Source organism: Egretta garzetta, unplaced genomic scaffold (genome assembly GCF_000687185.1).
Source record: "Egretta garzetta isolate BGI_Z169 unplaced genomic scaffold, ASM68718v1 scaffold64, whole genome shotgun sequence".
Classification (NCBI taxonomy): Eukaryota; Metazoa; Chordata; class Aves; order Pelecaniformes; family Ardeidae; genus Egretta; species Egretta garzetta.
This window is the reverse complement of record NW_009259596.1, coordinates 1,194,550-1,213,858: the sequence shown is the minus strand read 5'-3', so window position 1 is coordinate 1,213,858 and position 19,309 is coordinate 1,194,550. Positions and strand designations below refer to the sequence as shown.

The 19,309-nt window shown below is 41.2% G+C and overlaps 1 protein-coding gene across 1 annotated transcript in view; it reads right to left on the bottom strand.

Annotated features, from left to right (window-relative positions):
* CPED1 (cadherin like and PC-esterase domain containing 1) overlaps positions 1–19,309 on the bottom strand; it is a 152,154-nt gene that overhangs the window by 87,048 nt on the left and 45,797 nt on the right. The window contains 3 exon segments of the mRNA XM_009638151.2: positions 1,213–1,355; positions 12,927–13,095; positions 14,649–14,805. Of these exon segments, the coding sequence (XP_009636446.1) occupies positions 1,213–1,355; positions 12,927–13,095; positions 14,649–14,805 (469 nt within the window).

Below are 19,309 nucleotides of genomic sequence, written 5' to 3'. Positions count from 1 at the left end.
AAATATATGCTACAATGACATACACACAGAGGTCCAGAGAACGTACACAAGAACATACACACACAGGTCATGAGAAAGCATGTGATCCACACTAAATAAAATTTCTAAGAAGAGCCAGCAGCATTAAACATAGACAGAGTCAGATTTTGAGCCGATGAAAACAGTGCTATATTGAAGTGTATTTATATGGTTGACTTTTAAATCAGTGAGGGGCGTGAACTACACTGGAGGAGGAAATGCCTTTTAATGAGAATGAGGTCCTGCAAAAGGTCTGAAGACATTTGGAGGGCAATAGAGGGTAAACTCTCTGGGCTCATTGAAGCCAAAGAGTTGTACTACAGCTGTGGGGATGTTTGAAGGCATCAGCCAGGAGCTCTAAGCAAGTCTTGGGTTACAAAAACAAGAGACATCCATCCCACTGGTAAAAAAATGTTAGAGTTTGGACCACTGTCAAAATAGCTCCATACCTGTTACACTCCTCGCTACCCTCTCCACTCACAATGTAAGCTTTATTCCCAACTTGCTTAAGTCAAATAATGAGCTTTATATTACTGCTACTAAAACACCTGGGCTCTTAAATAGCTTTATAAAACATAAAAATGTAGTAAATAGCAACTTATTTACTATTTACCATAAAAATGTCAGGGATGTGACATAACATATATAGAACAAATATTAATTTTAATTAACAAAAATATTACATAATAAATATTGATTTACTTGTAAGAACTGTAATACTCAAACAGAAGTGATTACAATAATTTAAAACCCACAGAAAAGTGGCTGTTGCTGCCTAGGTGTATGTCGTAAGGTCCATTTCACAAAGTATTCTACCGGGTCTCTTGTTCAGACTGCCTGCCGTAGCCAGCTCTGATCCATCTGGGCTACTCTAACTTTACATATTTGACATATGACAGAGGGCTTACTGAAGGGAAATACAGCTTTATATATGCTAGGACTAGCCCAGTTGTGAGTGATTTCTGTTCATTTCTACTGCCTGGTATTCATCATAACCTTTTTGCAAACTAGAAACACCGCAGATATTGAAGAGTTTTATTCCCTACATGCAGAACATCCTCATTTTATTCTATAAGGAAGTATGAAATAGAGGGAATTTGTTATTTTAGGAGTCATGTACCCTCTACAATTTTTGTTCTGTTCTAAGGAGCTATCTTGACAATAGCACAGCAATGACCACTGCAAGTCACTTACTGATTGAAAGAATTTGGTCCTGAGGCAGATGATTCACTGAAGACCTCAGTTATAAGTAGAAGTTTGCTTATAGCTTCCTTCATGTTGTTGAAGGCTTGCTGCGGAGAACTGCTTTTGAAGAATATCTCAAAAAACCTTTGCAGCTGTGAAAGGGATTACAGATATTTTTTAACATTTAGAGTAAATCGGTGCCTGGCATCATAAATTAAAAGGCTGGAAGAAATAAAAAATTGCCTTAGAATGTAAACTGCAGTTCTTACTCATTTGCACAGTAAAGAAAAGAGGCATGGAAAGCTCCATGCAGCATACTAGTAGAGGAGGACTCTTACAAATAAGTGTATCAGAAACAAACTTGGCATTAATGGTTTTAAAAAATATTGCTCAGAGTCTAAACTCACTTGGATAAAAGCTTTTGCTGTCAACTGGTTCTAGGCAACAGAAACCACAAACCCTTATTTCTTCAGCAGTGTGTAATAGCATACTCAGAGTAAAAGCCTTTTCTCTTGTTAACACGCTGTGCTAAGGGCTATCCCACTTGACTTTGACTATGAATCCTTGCCCCAGGTTTACAAGCTTTAAAAGAATATAGAAGAGAGGTGTTGGAAAAATAATCAGCCACCGTCACCTGTGTTTTGACTGGACTCTTGCACATGCCACGGATTTTAGACTCGTGAATCCTCCCAGTGGCATATTCTCTGGCCTGCCTAACACTGTCCTCTCGGTATCCTTCATCACTCATGAGAATTCACCCATCCCATCGCTTCAGACAGTGATTCAGCAAAACCGAACTGGAGCAACACAGAGCCCCAGTGAAGAGTGGGGCACAGGCAGCTTTCAATGCATCAGAGTCCTTCGTGCTAAGAAAGGGGCTGCCTTGGAACCACAACATCACACTGCACAGAACAGAATTAATGTCTGAACTGTGTAAAACTATTAGATAATTTAGTTGTACTATATTACCAGATACATTTATATAGCATAAAAGTACTGTCTGCAGAGATAAAGCACATGAAGTATGCACAGAACATATTTTGTATTGATATTCAGAAAAGAAAAAAAATCTGATTATTTCTAGGAATTTCTCTACTAAACTGACTTAGAAATGCAATTATATATTTTCTATTATCACCTATCCTACATGACCCACTAGAGGGGGTCACCTCCCTCGACCTGCTGACAACACTCCTCCTAATGCAACCCAGGATGTGATTTGCTTTCTTTGCCACAAGGCACATTGCTCGCTCACGGTCAAGTTGGTGTCTGTCAGGACCCCCAGGTCCTTTTCTGCAAAGCTGCTTTGCAACTGGTCAGCCCCCAGCGTGTACTAGCGCATGGGGTTGTTCCTCCCCAGGTGCAGGACTTTGCACTTCTGCTTGTTGAACTGCATGAGGTTCCCGTCAGCCCATTCCTCCAGCCTGCCAAGGTCCCTCTGGATGGCAGCACAACCCTCTGCTGTATCAGCTACTCCTCCCAGTTTTGTGTCATTATAGGGTACACTCTGCCCCACCACCCAGACATTTAGCGAAGATGTTGAACAGGAACGAACCCAGTAAGGACCCCTAAGGTACACTGCTAGTTACTGGTCATGCATTATGATGCCTTCACTGTGCTGACACCAGATCTTACAACATAATTCTGTGCACTCCACTCCACAGAATTTCCTAGATAGTGTTGGAGCCTCCTCTTGTCAGCATGAATACTGCCGAGCACATTGGTCTGCGTTGGCACGGATGAATGGCTTTCAGTTTCTTCAGGCAGCATATTGCAGTTAAATGTAATAAGCATTTTACACTTTCCTTTAAAAAAAATGCTGTATCATTGCCTACAGCCAGCCACGGGAAATACTCAAGTATGCAGCTAATGCATCTGATCCTCCTTTGCTTTTTGCTCTCTTCAATTCCTGTAACTCCATTCTGTTGTGCTGGTAAATAACCGGTGGGTAGGAAGTTGGTTTGCCTGTCTTCCTGTCCTTACCACCTCTGGTTTTATGGTGGTTCCCTTCCCAAGCTTTACTGACCAGAAGAAACGTGTCCCATGCACAGAGCTGGCCTGAAGGTTTGCAAATGCCCAGGTCTCTTTCTCCTGTTTCTGATAAAGCTATTTGAAATGCCAGTAGGAGGGAAATGACAACAGTATATGTGACTTAAGTTATAAAATCAAACCTCTGACTGCCAGGAAATTGCAAAGTAAAGGTTGCACATATAGCCTCAACTCTGCCCTTTGGATATTTGCATAATTTTGAAATTTTTAGTTACAGCACACTGTATTTTTATGCTGTAGAAAGTTTTCCATGTGTACTGCAATTCCATCAGTCTCTAGGGCAAAAGAGCCTCGGAACTGCTATTTAGAAAGAGATTATGCAAATCCTCAGATCACTCTCCATCTCATTGCCACAACAGGCTGAGAGGGAGTCTGTGCTTCCCGAAGTCTAAGACCGCCAAAGCCGTGTTTCTCCCACAGAGCAGTACAAAGATTAAGAACAAGCAGCTGCGGTTTTCAAATCAGTTCTGATTTAGATTCATCTCTGAGTGAAATTGTGCCATTTCAGTTCCTTGTTCAGGTGAAGACCAGTTAAACTGGTTCGTGTGACATAAAAAATTCAAAATGAAGACTCATGTCACCAAGGTGGGACTACATGATGGTTTTCCAGCTGACTTTGACAACTATTTCCAGCATCTCTGCCAGATAATGAACATCACTCACATTTGTGCTACGCTAGCTTGCACCTTTTCTCTAATTTCCTAAATCTGCAGTGGGTATTGAGGGGCTCCACAAGAAGCTGGTTGTTTTGCTGCATAGGGAAGATAAGGAGTCGCAGAATTTTCCAAGGAGAGGTGGAGATTACTGGAAGGAAGGGAAAGCAGGACAGAAAAAGCCCCATCAGCTCATTTGCTCCTCACCATAAATCAATCCCTTAGGACCTCAACACAAAGGATACATGATGCATATATATCTAGTCAGAACTAATGGAAGACAGGCTGAATTGCCCTATTTGCACTCACAGCATGCTGTTGGCTGTAATAGCAAACTGTTTCTAACACAACATGCATTAAAATAAAATTGGCTTTTCCAAGGAACTGCATTTCAGTTATAGTCCTCCTTAGCCAGACTGGAAAAGAAACAGTGCTCAACAGGTCCTCATTAGGGCATACCAGGCTTAAGGTCAATGTTCATTCTAAGCCAATGACTGAAAATAAATATTTAGTCAGTCTGAGGACCAATAGAGACAAGAGATTAATACTTCAGATTAAATTCCAATTCATGAAAAAATCCTATTTAAACCATTTCAGGTTAGGCTTGACTCTTACAAATTCTACTGGATTCTCAGCAACTGGTAGGGAAAATGTAGAGTATATGGATTAGGAGGCATGAAGTGTGAAAACCTGCAGCAATCTCAGGTTCTTCTGAGCATGCCCAACAAAGATCCATAAATATCTGTGTTCAGCTACAAAATATTAAAGTCACTGAGTTGAAGGTTACTTCAGATGATCCCCAACTGATGCTTGTTCTCCCACCTTCAGAGGACACAGACTACCTGTCCAGCAAGACTCAAACTCTGCTATTGGCTGAGCGTGCTTAAAAGCAGCATTGAAGAGTAAAAAAGAGGACAGAATGGGAAAAACTGGTCACAATCACAGGAATTTAGTCTGGGAGAAAGCTGACCTCCGGCTGGCAAATTTTTAAGCAGAGGAATAGGGATTAAATTTTAGAAGGCTATAAAACTTAATGCAGACGTGCAGAAATATTTTGTACAATGACGCCATTGTATACAGAATTGCAAGACTTCTCAGGAGCTTGAAGACATTCATCCATATGCTGCATGCATACAGTTGGAGGCATGTTCCACATATTCATGTAATGCCTTTCAGAAAGTGTGTAAATGCAGTCAAATTACATGGATCAAGCACACATTTTCTCTAAAGGCAGAATGAACTAAAAATATTCTTAAGATTAATTTTAACTTACTGACCTTTTGCTCACTGATAACTACTTTTGCTTTAGGATAAGCCATTGGAAAAAAAAAAGATTTGGCTAACTCAATATTAATTTTGCAATGCTCTTCCTCTATCCGCTTTGACATCCACTTTTTAAAATCTGCTGTCATTAAAATAAGGTTTATGATCTGAGTGACATGGGTCCCTTTGGCTCCTCGAAACCACACTGAACCACCAGCTAAAGGCCTGACACACTGAAAAAAATGCAATTTAATTGACAAAGGAATTCTGATTTGCAAGCTTCATGCACAGACTCATGGACACTCCAGGAGAGTGGAAGAGTGTGTGCCATCCGCAGGGCTGGATGCTATGGTGGTTCAAGTAATTCCCTTGAGACGATTTTCCTCTGGCAGTTTTTCTGCAAATGACTTTCTGAGGTGAGATGCTGGGGCAGCCTGGGGCAGCTAGCAGAATGACCAGCTGAGGATTTCCCTGCAAAAGGGTGTGAATTGATTTAGACGGCCATCTCCCAGCCCCTTCTACCTCCACCCCGTGTTTTAGAGGGCCTGTTCAGAGTGCGCTGAGCAGCAGACACAGCCAGACACCGCGTGCACTGGGCGTCTATACCAACAGTCCACAGAAGACATCAGGTGTCAAAATCTGTAGAGGAACCTCACCCTACCAGATTACATGGCTTATGTCTATGTACGAGCTAACTGTCTAGGTTCCTTTTAATCCTCACTGCAGAACACAGATGCTTCAAGAGCGTAATTTATGCCATCCTAAGGTAGACATCTAAAAATGATGACATTAATTGCAATCTAAAACTGTTCTGTTCCTCCAATGATGGTACAGGCAATCTAAATGATACCACTGAAGACAGGTGGGAGATACATTGCCCACCCATGGACATGCCTGTGCACCTGGCATATACAGAACCATCTGGGAGGATGTTTGTCCCAAACTTACCATGATAAAGAGGAAGGTGACCACCAGAGAGGTTAAACAGTACCCAGGAAATTACAAAGTGACTTTTGAAACAAGGAAGGAGACTTCAGCCTGGAAACAGCAGCAGTCAAAACCTGGTCTTGGCACTGCCAGAAGACAGCCCACTGGCATCACAGCTTCTGCCCTAGACTGCAGGGAATACTAGGGTATTGGGATGGGCATGGGCGCTACATTGGTACAGGCAGAGCTGAAGCCCCCACTTCTCTAAGCAGAGGTAAATGTGGGTGAGTGGGTAGGTTCAGGGGGATTTATAGAAAGATGTTTAGAAATGTGCAATGGTTATTAACATTTTTGAAGTGTCTGGTATCATTGCTTACCTGTTACTGAAATTGATAGTGAGTGTATTATTATTTCTGGTTGCCAGTTAATTACATATCACCAGTTAGGCACTTCTGTCCTGGTTGTGGTTAAACAGTGTGAACTCGTTAATTTTTTTCCAGTTGCCAGCCGGGTTAAACCACGACAACTCATTAATTTTTTTCTTACAACAGTAGGGACGGCACACCTTTGGAGGTGTAGCTGAGCTCTGATTTTACCCAGGAGGCAAAGAGATAGAAGACAGAGGCCATTGGAGCTACTGAGTAATTCAGTGTAATTTTGAGGTTTACATTTTGGGATTTGGTGCATCATACTTTACAGGATTTGTATGAATACATTTTGAAAGGACCTTGCTGGTTCCTAGATGTAGCCTTCAAAACTAGATGGCAGACAATGATATCAGGATCTTATCTGAGAGAAAGGTTTACATCTGAGGAACCAAAGCATGACCTCTGGTTTCAAGGAATGACCCTTTTTGAAGTAATGAAGGGTGTCCTCTCCAGATTGTTCTGTTATGCATCAGGGCTGTTGCAGTCTTTCTGATCAGTTGGATCTGCAGGGTCTCAAAAGGCTTAAGGTAATTACCTCTCCTTGAAAATAGCTGCAGATGTTTTCACTTGGATCTATTCAATCAGTCTCTGATAACTTTAAGTATAGGCTCTGTACTCCCAGTCAATTTTTGTACTTTCATTCTTCTTACTGGTTCTATATTTGGCGAAATTTCTTCACCAAGACCAAATACTTTTGGGTGTAAGTTGTCGTTCATAGATACAAAAATATTCTTTTAACACACAACCAAGAATCTCTTTGACTGTACACATGGAGGTATCTAAATATCTATGGTGTCTGCAAGAATACAGACTGGTTCCACATAGAAGGCCAGAAAAATGTACCCATAATAAAGACAATGGTTCCAGAATACATCACAGAGAAAACAGTGCAGAAATTTATCATAGGTTTATAGTGTTAGCTTTAGGTAGGTCTGTTTATTCCACCCCTGATTTATTGTTACGATGCGGCATTTCTCTGCAGCTCTAACATGGCACTTGATGAAGGGGGAAGCCACGGTATTTTTCAGGTATTTTATAGAGTATATTTCCCACTTATGTATATTTTTTCTTTACATAACATTTTTTAAAGAGATGTTATTTAATAGCTCAGGACAAAAAAATCCTCGTCCCTTAACATATTTATAACTATTTACTTGGAGGAGAAAAGGCCATCTGAGAAAGGTTCCCCCTAAAGATCTTTGCTCTTTTGACTAATTCCAAAGACAAAAAGCCACTCACTAGCTTCAGCAACCGCTAAACTAGGTCCTCTGACTGAGACTGAGCTAAGAATAGCTTCCCAATGCAGCATCAACTTCTCAGTGGAAAAGTAAAGGTGATTTACTAACAGCATTTCCCAGCTCTCTGTGAGAAGCAAAAGTGGATCAGCTTGACTAAGAGAAGCTGGAAAGCAAAGAAGGAAAGATGAGAAGAATGAGGATAAGAAGAGGTAGGTCTGGGAAAGCTGGGAGCCACAGAGGGGCATGCTTACAGAGCTGCGGGGATTGAACAGCCAGAGCGAGAAGATTTGTGGTCTAGGAGAAAAGCAGAGAGCTAAGGGCCTGGATAAGAGTGTAAAGACTTACTCGTGACATATCCATGTTACAAAGAATAATGATTCTAGAGCTCTTACTGGCTAAACTGGGATGTTCATAACGAGAAGAACAGGAAAGAACTCCAGGAAGAATTTTAACTTTATTTGTGCACTTCATGACAGACTGGCACAGACATGGAGAAGGAAAAGAAGGAAGGATTACTCATTCTTCCTCTTCAGAATTAGGGATATGAAATCAAGTAATCAGGTAGAATCTTTAAAGCAAACAAATATTCTTTCTCAGGCAACACATAAATAATCTGTAGATCCTCATTGCCACAAGACATTGGGAAGACCAAAAGCCTTAACGGATTAAAAAATCTAGTAGAGAATTGCACGGCATAAAAGTCCACTGGAGCTTATTAAACTTAAAGATGTATATTCCACTTCCAATTTTGCGTGTCTTACCTTGCAGGTTACCAGAAATACCTATCTATAGTCTGCCTAAGGACGAGTATCGCTTCGTGCTTGTCCTGTTACTCAGTTTCATGATGTTTTCTCATCTGGTTGTTGCCAGAAACAGAATGTCAGACTAAGCATGTCTTTGATCTCCCCCAGTCTAGACAGACTTTTGTTCTTATATCAGTGAAAAGAGAAATGATAGGGCTCTGGATGCCATGAGGACAGAAAACAGAGATGGCATTTATGTTATTCAGAGTCTCCCAGGCAGGGCAGCATTAGAGCATTTGGTTCTCTGCACAGGCTACTTGCAAGAACAGTGAAATGCATATGCTAAGTTCTTACAGAGCCTAATGAACCGATTTAATTTTATTAAATAACCCTGCAATCTAATTGATTAAGAGTTGATGGCAATTTTCTTTTGCATTTTCTCCTAAGTGACAGAGAAAGAATATGAAATTAAAAAATAAGACAAAGACAGAAAATCCTGAGCCTTTCTGCTGTTTCTAAGCATTTTGCTCTTATTTTGCACATATGTTCGCATTCCATTTCACGTTATGTATCTGTGGCTATTACTTGAAGTAGTATCAAAACTGGCCACTTGAGGGCAATACTGCAACCTAATTTTCCCAGTGTTCGGCTCCAAGCCAGACCTCCACGTCATATTAAAAGATTTATTGCCTGGGTAGGTAAGGGTCAGTTTTATTTGCATGTATGGGAAGCACAAAAAATATTTCTCTTTACTCAAGCTTCCAAATGTTTAATACACACAGATAGAATTTCAGTGATAGTTACAGTGACTTATACCACAGCAAGCTTAACAGCAAACTGGTTTAATAAATTATGTTTACTCCACTGAGCAGCTGGAAAATCACTTAAGAGCATAGTTTCAGCTGAGGGTGTCGAGGGTTATGCAAGTACACCAGTCAAGGAATTCAAATCCAGGAGACACCTGACTGTCTATTTTGGATGAGCGAAGGAGTGGTGAGCCAGAGAGGGGGCCGTGCAAAGCTGCCGACAGCACAGAAGAGCCTTCGCAGGTGATGCAGGATGTGGCGCCGCTAAAGGCTACGAAAGTGCATCCCTTCGTTAAGAACTGGGACCAGGTTGGGAAAGGGTGATGGCAGGACAAAGGAAGCACTTCACAGTGTGTTAAACCTTGAGATAATTAATCATAAACGACTCTTTCGCACACCAGCTTCTATAAAACAGAAGAATATTCAGGGGCCAGCCTTCTGCTCAATACACACGCAGAATGTCGATTAACACGAAGGGTATTATTGCATACATTGACAAAGACCCATCCCTTAATTGGTACCATATGCAAAATAGAAAGCTTCTATTCTATTATTAACTTTTCAAAGCACAGATGGTCTAAATAAGGGGTTTCCAAATTTCCTCAAGGAAATAAGGCTATTATGCAAGTCTCATATCAAAACATTTGTGTGGCAGAAAGCCATTCTCTCCCTTGTATCTCCTGCATCTTCCCAGCCAGGGCCCAAGAGTAGAGTCACACTTTTGCCACTCCTTGACTATACACAAAACCCACATGCCAGTGCAGGCTTTAGCTTCCTGTGCTTTCTGATGCTAAAATATGTATAATCCGGAGGAAACCTGGCAGATGGTGAGCAAAACACACTTGAACTCTTCCTGAACTGCCATTTGGCCAATGCTTATTCAAGGAGTTATTCTGAAGCCTTGCCATTATGATTAGGATAAGTAAATAATTTATAATAGTTTGCTAACAAAGAAGCAGTGGGGAATGCAGTATTATTTAATTAATTAAACTTCTGTTTTTTCTTTACACAGTTTCTGTTAATCATTTGATATCACCTGGTACTCTGTCTCCACTCTTATATCCTTCATGTATACCACAGTCTGTTTACTTGTAGCAACCATAAAGGGTTGGTGTACACAGGGGATCAAATTTTAAAATTAACACACTGAGCTCGTGATAGTAATGTTGTAACAAAGTTAACCACAATTGTGGATCAATTTCTCATCAATAATAGTATGATTATACTGGTATTGATGAGAAAATCTGCTGACCAAAGGCCTAAATACACTGGTGAGGTCTTTAAATAATTGTGCAACATTACTGAAAGCAGCGTATCTATGATGCCAATGTAGCAGATTAAAATTATTCTTATCTGTTCATTTAAAAAAAAAATAATTCAGTCAGCTGCTCCTGGGGAAAAACACATCAAACACCAGCAATTTTTTTCAGACCAAAGTCTCCTCTATAGGCATATTCAGTCCCCAGTGACACTGATGGGTATTCTGTCAATCAGCAAAAGACAGGTCTTAGAGATCCTTCCTGTCATTATTGACTATTGACAGGTTGGAGCTTCACAACATTAACAAACACTTTTCCTTCCTACACAACAGAAAGTAAAAGCTTAGGAGCTTTCCGGACCAGGTTCCTTGGCTGGTACAAATATGCGTAGCTCCACTGGCTACGTTGGGAGAGGAGATGGCTCTGCTGGCATTGTATGTCCCACTGGCAACAAGTGACGGCTCCATGGTGTTTATGAGCAACTTGATGCAATCTCATCCCAAAGGATATCAACAATTGAATTCAAACCTTCTCCCAAGTATTGTTTTCTGACTGATGCCTCTGCACCAAGCACAGAAGCCTCTCTATGATTCTCCCAGTAGTGGTCTCTGGCCACTCTGTGAATTCCCAGTGTCTCACTTCTCCTGGAGACTCCTCCCAGGTTCTTTATAGGGCACACTGTTTATGCTGAGAGACAGTCTTATACACCCCACTTTCCATCATTCTGTTAATTTGCATTTCAATCTATACATCACTACAAATGTGCTTTCTGTGGTGCCTATTTTTTGTTTATTTCTTGCCATTTTGACAAATCTGCCTAAAGCTGTGGAAGATATAACATCACAGCAGCAGTAACCAGATTGGAACTACTGTAGATGCGCTGCTGCTTCTATTTATCATTTTTATTGCTTCTTCAGCTGCCAAAGTACTCTGTAAAGGGTGGCTGGGACCCCCTTCAGCAGACTTCCCTCAGTGGAATTTATTTTACGGAGCCATATCACAATTACTAATGACTCCTAGCCTTTAAAGTAGCCTCTACTTCAGCTGCAATAGTGATACTGTTGGACATTGTGCGATTTCAATAAGCATAAAACAAAACTGAATCCCAAGGTTTGAAGGTGAGTGACCATTAGTTTTCCTAAATCTAGATAGTGGAAAATAGATGGCAAAATAACATATCTTCTTGGGCCTACATAGTTTCTGAGGGGGGAAAGAAAGGGAAGTAAGTTCATCTCACCTAATTTTGGCAATCTAGAATTTGGCATGTTCTCTAAGAATGTCACAGCACACGGAAGGAAGCAGACACTTTTAGCAGGAAACTCATCTCATTCCAAAATTAGTGTCTAAATTGGGTGGGATGATTTGTTCTCTAGAGGTGTCTGTTTCTCCAATAACTAGAATTAGATAAGGAGCTTAGACTAGGCACTTAACTTTGAGAGCTAAAATTATAGAACATACCAAATGACTGGCATCATCAAGAGCCCTGACAGAGGCATCACAACACTCAGGCTGACCCAAAGCCAAGACCTGCTCTACCCCAAGAGGGCTACATGGGCAAAGTGCACCCATCCTCAGATGGCTGCTGCAAGAGCTGATCTACATGACCTCAAGAAATCACTGCTACTTTGTGACTTTATTCCTTCAAAAGGGAAGGAGCAGCTGCAGAATTGTAGTTCCTTCATGAAGAGCTGCCATGTTGCAAGCATGGTTCCTTGCTGAAAGGACAAAGGAATGTTTGGAAATCCATAGGACTGCTGAGCAAACTAGACATGGAGAGAGAGGGGAGATCTCTCCAGGGACTTGGAGGTGTCCAGAATTAATCCAGTTAAGGCACATGTGAAACATCCTTCATGAAACCTAGACACCATGGGAGGCCCCCCCTCTTCATGGTATACTTCCTTCCCCTTACTCAGAAGTACCCTGACCCTCCTCCATTCTGTTTTACTTCACCTAAAAAAAGAAATCTAAATAAACCATTTTAAATATTTACTTTCCTCTTTTACAACACTGTCAATATCCGGGCAAAAGAGGTTACTGCATGACAGCACCCCCCCTGCTGTGCTTTAGAGAAAACCTTGCAACTGCTGTCAAATGTCACCAATGAAAATGGGCTCTGAAGCAAGCAAATCCCAGGGCCCTTCATAACCCCCACTGCACATGGCAACTCTTCCCTCCTTCATGAATCAAACCCCACTCATTCTGAGAAATGAAAGCTGTATATTAGGAGAATATTCACTTGTCAGCTGCACACTGCAAATAAAGAAGGAGTAAAAGAGAAGAAAGATATTTTCTGGGGATTTTTTTTGTCTCTGTTATTTGCCTGAAAGAGGGAAAAATTAGGAAATGAAATGTTTTACCTTTACAGAAAAGTGCTTCTTCTTGGGTGGATGCCAGACAGTGGCGGTTGAATGAATGAATGCCCTCAGAGGTGTTAAGGATGTCACAAGCACATATGCTTTAATGATGACAGAAAAGTCTTGAGCTTGAAGGATATCCTTGTGGTCTGGTGAAGCTGATACCTGATTCCTGGAAAGTAATAAGAATACACAGTATTAATGAAGTGCTTTTGCAAATGAAGAAAATGAGCTATAAGAAAATAGCGAAATAGTGAAATTAGTTGAAATAGGAAATTAGCCTTTTTTCCCCTGAGTTAAACAACACAGTAGATGAATCCAAGCAGGCTGGACCAAAGCTTTACAAGTCTTTTTATTGCTTTCAGTATTTTAAAATCTGAATTTCCACTCATAGAAAGCAACGATGTTAGGAAAGAGTTACATCCGAGAGTATATATAGGTAAATGCAATTGTGGGCATGTTGTAATTGTTGCGAACTCAGGACGTTCAGAGTGAAGGTAAAAACATTAAAGAAATCCAAGCAGCTTAAATAACAGAAGTGCATAGTCAAGGTACCCAAATTCAACACTGCTTTGTAATGAATTTAAAGGTTGGACTCGATGATCTCAAGGGTCTTTTCCAACCAAAGTGATTCTATGATTCTATGAATTCAGAAAAAAAAAAAAACAAAAAACTATGGGAAGACTGCACTATTGTTAGCACTTTCTTCAACGTAATATGGAGACACAAACGTGTGGTAGTGCATGCTTTCCCTAATGAAAGCCATGAACTATGATTCCAAATATTGCGAGTGACTATGACACCTAGAAATAACCCACAATAAACCAGCTAAACATAAAATAACTATGCAAGCTAACTTTGTCTAGGAAGTGACAGGGCTCTCTAGGTACTGGTCTAGAGCTCCCATAGTCCATACAAAAAGAATCAGCCATAGAAACAGGACAGAAAATAAAACCAAACCCAAGGAAAAAAATCTGCAATTTAAAAGCTTATTACTTGGGGAAATCTGAGCTATATTTGGGCATATTCACAAATGTGGTTATTATTCTGCCCATTAAAATCTCTGAGTACCTACCTCATAGCAAATGCAATGAGAAGATGACTATACAAATTATGGGTCTCTAAGACTGATTACTGGTAAAAGACACAGGGCTCTCCTCCCATTTCTGTGTAATCTTTGGCAATATGCGGCCTTTCTGGATCTCAATTTTGCCATCTGTAAAGGGAGTCTAATAATATCTATCCTAAAGAGAACTTTTTCTCCCCGCTGCAGAATGGTAGGGCCTCAGAGCATAAAATTTGTGAGATACTGTAACATAGGAAACAGCACTTGGACAGCCAGTTGTCAAGTATTTCTTAGTTCTTCACTTAAGGGAGGCAAAGGACTACGTATGCGTGTCTGCAGTAACGGCAAGGCAGGGATGGGAGCAGGAGATAGCTCAGTCCCTGTGAGACCTAAACCTGCAGAGGTGTCTCTGGGTCTGTATTTACCTGTCCAGGTGTTTCAATGCTCTCAACATAAAGACTTGGCTTTTGACTTGACACACAAAATGTTCAAACTTGGCTAGTACAGAAACAAGCATTATACAAGTATAAGAGACACAATACATCCAAGTGCTCCACCTGCTGCGGTCTCCTCTCTTGCTACGTTCTGCGGCCCTGCCTCCCACCTAAAAGCACAACGAAGCCCTCACAGTTTCTGAGGGAGAGGTATCATTAGCTTACAGCTGCGTGCTCCTGCTCTGCTCCCACCAGGACTGCAGATGGGCAGAATGTGTCTTGTCTGTCCTGCCGCCGACCTGGGGCACGCTGCTTGCGGCGCTGGCCCTTGGCAGCCCAGGCTGGCCGGAGCACTCTGGGGTGATGACTGGCAGCTGCAGGTCTGAAAAAGGACCAAGGGGATGAGAAAGAAAGTCAGCAGAGCACTGAAAGCAGCAGACAACTTCTGCTGTTACGGATAAAATGTGTAAAAATCAATAGGTAGAGAGGAGCCACTAGCATCAGCCAAAACCGTAAAATGACAAATGCTGAGACTGTAGTCCTTTTTGGATGTGCTAGCAGAGAGCTTTACACCCACCAAGCACACCCTTCCAGCTGCGAGCTCAGATGCCTAGCTGCAACTCCCACTTTATAGGTGAGTGCATGACTGCTGCATATAATAAACATCCCCTTCCCCATTTTTCTAAACAGAAATCCTTTATTTCTAAATATAGAATACCAAAACTTTGTTTCTCACATAGCCCTAATTACAATTAATGGGGATAAGAAATTTGTTTGACTAGGGACCAAGGGACTTTGCCACTTCAACTGCACAGACAGCTCAGTACATAACCACATATCCTTGTTTCTAGGTTCACTGTTTAAGGCTACATTTTGCAGTTACTGAAATCTATGGGAGGCTTAGTTCTGCCACCTGAGGTAGTGGGTTCAGGACTGATGTACCAGAGTCCTGAAGATTACTGAGGCGTGTAACTATTAATAGCAATCAAAATATTGTGACGTGAGCTCAGTCAACGGGTGGTATGTATTTTCTGCTTTTACTGTGCTGATAAAAAGGCACAGAGCCCTTACGTTATGTCATTATTTCATGTAGGGTGGTTTTCATTAACTCTAATACACCTCACATTTCAAGTTCTTAAGTAATAGTCAGGGAAAAATCAAGCTGTTCACATTATTCCCAAGCCTTATTACTTATCTTTTTAACGACATACTGCATCATGCTAATGTTATGAATTTATTTGTATAGCTTCTCTTTTAATGCATGCACTCTCCACATTGGTGCATGAAATGAAAACTAAAACTCAAGCTGTATTTCTGGTGATGAGCTGTGAGCAGCCATTCAAGGAAAAGAACTACTCCTTTTCGTACAGATCCTGTAAAAATGACGTTGTGATTGTCTCTGTTTATCGGCTCTTCATCAGATCAGCTCAGTTCAGCCTTCCAAGCGCAAACTGGGATCTAAAATTAATCTGGTCCTTTGCCTTACATGCTCCATTTAGCAGAGTTAAAGGCTGTACTAACCAAAACCAGGCCCTTATTAATATAGCACCTCGTGTGCAGATTATACTTTCATCGGCATCTCTGTGTTGTGTTACGCATTACAACTGATTAGGACTTTGTAAGGGACTACCTGTTTGCTAATGGTACAGAGACAAACCAGACTCCTCTCTGCCTACTTGGCTGTGCAGTGATAATAGGAATTAGCCAGTGAACTCCCATTAAGTCATTTGCTGAGCAGACTTGCTTCTAAATATGCACAGGGAGCATAAATCGAGGGCTATTTTTTCCATATCCACCCTGTAAAGACAGAATGGTATTTCACTGTGGCAATTTCCGCTCTGTAAAGAGAGTGGCATTTCACCACGGCAATCTGCAATAGTCCCACTGCAACTACTCCTGCGCATCGTTTTCGTTACCTAACTGAAGCACCCACATCAGCAAAACAGTATTCTTAGGCTTTGTCTTTAGGCAATGAAGAGATAAAGAAACCAGTCCTTGGAGCACTAAGAGAAATACTTGTTCTGAACTGCTCTCTGAAAGGGTCTGTTTTTTCACTGAGTATGGAAGAAAACTAAGCTACTCACCTGCAGCTGCAAATAATTTCCAGAGGGTAAAGTTTGATCATACATCTTTGGTGTTCAGGCAAAACCAAAATTAGTAAAACACATAAAGGCCCTCCACAGTGCACAGATGAATTTAGAGATCTTCTGATTTATCCTCATACTGGTAAAAAGGCAAGACACAGTCTTCTGCTGTTGCAACTATCTGTGGAGTTATGGAGCCAAGCCCTGTTCCCCTGTATCTTGGTACTGTAGCATATCCATCTGGAACAGCCCAGCACTGTCAGCCGCTGGGGTTCAAATCTCATGGCCTAGATCTTCACACAGCAAGACACTGATCTGTTGACCATGAGCAGGATCAAAGTCACAGAAAACCCATTGAAGCCCATGACAGCAATCCAAGCTACCCCCTTCCCAATGCTGCCTAGGGGGGCAGACAAGAGAGATAGACAGGTTATCCTGCCTTGATGGCTACACCACACAGCTGAAAGGAGGCAGAACTGTGCTTCCAAACCAAGCTCCCTATAACATACACACCCTTTACATTAGGCCATAGCTACATGATGACATTAACAGAGCCATACAAAGGACAAGAATGACTGCTCTTCTCTTCTCAGCTGATCATCTGAAAGTCAGATTATGTCAAAGGTGCAAGTTTTTCAGCAATTGCTTTAGTTAAAATGACCATAACGGTGAGAAAAAAATTCCTTATTTTAAAGAAAGCCAGTATTTCACTGAAAATTAGAACAGGGCAGCAGAGAAGGGCTATACAGCTTGTTACTCATGAGAAAGCAGAGAATGTCTTTTCCTTTTTAAAATATGGTTTTAATTGTGTTGCTAAGCCAACAAGTAACCAATATGGTATTAACTGACACGGCAGAGTTTGAAAAGAAGTGGAAGTTTGTACCTATATTTACCCCTCTTAAATGAGAAGTTTAGCTGGTTTAGGGAAATAGAAAATATTCCTTCGACATTAATCCATTTATCACTACTCAGTGGACTACTTACTAGAGCTGGATATAACAAAAAAACCCAAAAGATGAAAAAGGTATCCTGAAATTCTTGACTACTGAGTAGAAGCTCCTTAATATTGCCCCGGGTCATTGCAAAATGCCTCGACATAAAAACATGGAAACCTGCCATCTCTTTAAGAAAAGAAGGTTAAACAAAGTCAGGGTGTTGGCGATTAGCATTGAGAACAGAAAAGGGGCAATGCTCATAAATTATTCCTTGTGCTATAGAGCATCCTGTTTCCATGGTGCCTTACACACCTCTGGTGGTTTGCGTTAGCATCCACCTGGGAGAGAGCCCATCACAAGGTGGCTAGAAGAAGGAGGAAGGGGAGTGAGACTGTCACAAGGTGCTTGCTCCTTCGAAGTGACACACAGCATGTACACCATCAGGCAGAGTTGATGAGGGAGTGACAGTCCCTCACTTTGGTAAATCTACTCCTAGTAATCAATGAATACAATTGTCATAATAATAAAGAGATGTCAGTAGCGCTGGACTGCAGCACACTGAGCAGCATCAGTTCTCATGGCAACTCTTCACCTGCTCTTGCGCTCAAAAGCAGTAACAGTGTTTATTAGAGCTGTAAATTTGTTAATCAACATTATCATCAGTGAAAATTAGCCTGCAGTGCCTTTACTGTTTGCAGTAATTGCCATGTTTTTCCATCTTGAAATCACTCTTCAAGCTGTTGTTAATTAACCGGTCCTTTTGAAGTACATAAATAACAACCATATATTATAACAGAAGAGGTGAGGAAGGCTCAGCAGTTGATATGTGTCTGGAAGCTTGGGAAACCAAGTTAGAAAGTAGTCCCAGCATCTTAGTGTCATGCCCAGATTACATCCCCTCTTTCAAAAATCCAGATCTTAATATCAGTAAATTTTGTAGCAGAGTCTAAAGATCAAAAGAAAAAGAAGATGTAAACTAGAAAAGATTTATCCTTTTAAAGTGGTTATGAAGAAATTGAAAGGCTGGTTTTCCTGAGGAGCAGCTGCAGGCTTTGCCTCAAGTACCTTTTCTGCTGCCATTTGTGATGATCCAGTGTTACTTGTTTTCACTTAAAAAAAAGGCTTCACTTACTTGAAATTCTAGCTTGAAGAAGATTTCTTATCCTGACATCTCTGAAATGGTACCATTGAAGACACCGACAAACAGCCCCACTCTACCTCTGCCTAGGGTGTTCTCCATGATGCCATTTTGACAGGTAAGGAAGCCACTACAAGTTCTCATCTGAATTCACACATCAGCCCTCTAACCACAGCAATGGGTAAAACATAGATCTGAGACGTAAGAACAGCTGGGGGGCGCATGTGAAAGGGAAGTATAAGATCCACCAAAGCAAGTCAACACCTTTAGATCAAAAAAATTAAGCACCTCTTTGTCACATGAACTGGCGGTAGATATTGTTCTGTCAACTGCAATCTCTCAAAGTACCACAGATTCAAACAGATCAGTTGACAGAGACAACCGATATGTAATGCAGCAGCTACACTGACATCTAATGAGGCCTTTCAAGTATTTTACACAGCTCTGACTTCTTGCTCCCTCTCCCCTCATCTCCGGCTCCCGAGTTATTTACTTGACTTTGGCTCAGAGTTCTGAAGTGTAACATGAGATTCAATGCGTGCGCAATAAAGAATAGCTGATTTGAGAGTTACAACGTGTGGCTGAGCAAAAGGTTTACGAATAGCTAGGAGTACATTTGGACAAATTAAGACCTCCTGGAGCAGATCCAGGTCAGTGTTGACACATGTGGGCTGGCGGTAAATGGAACACTTAGGTTAACGTCAACATCTGGTGATCTGCAAAGGTAAG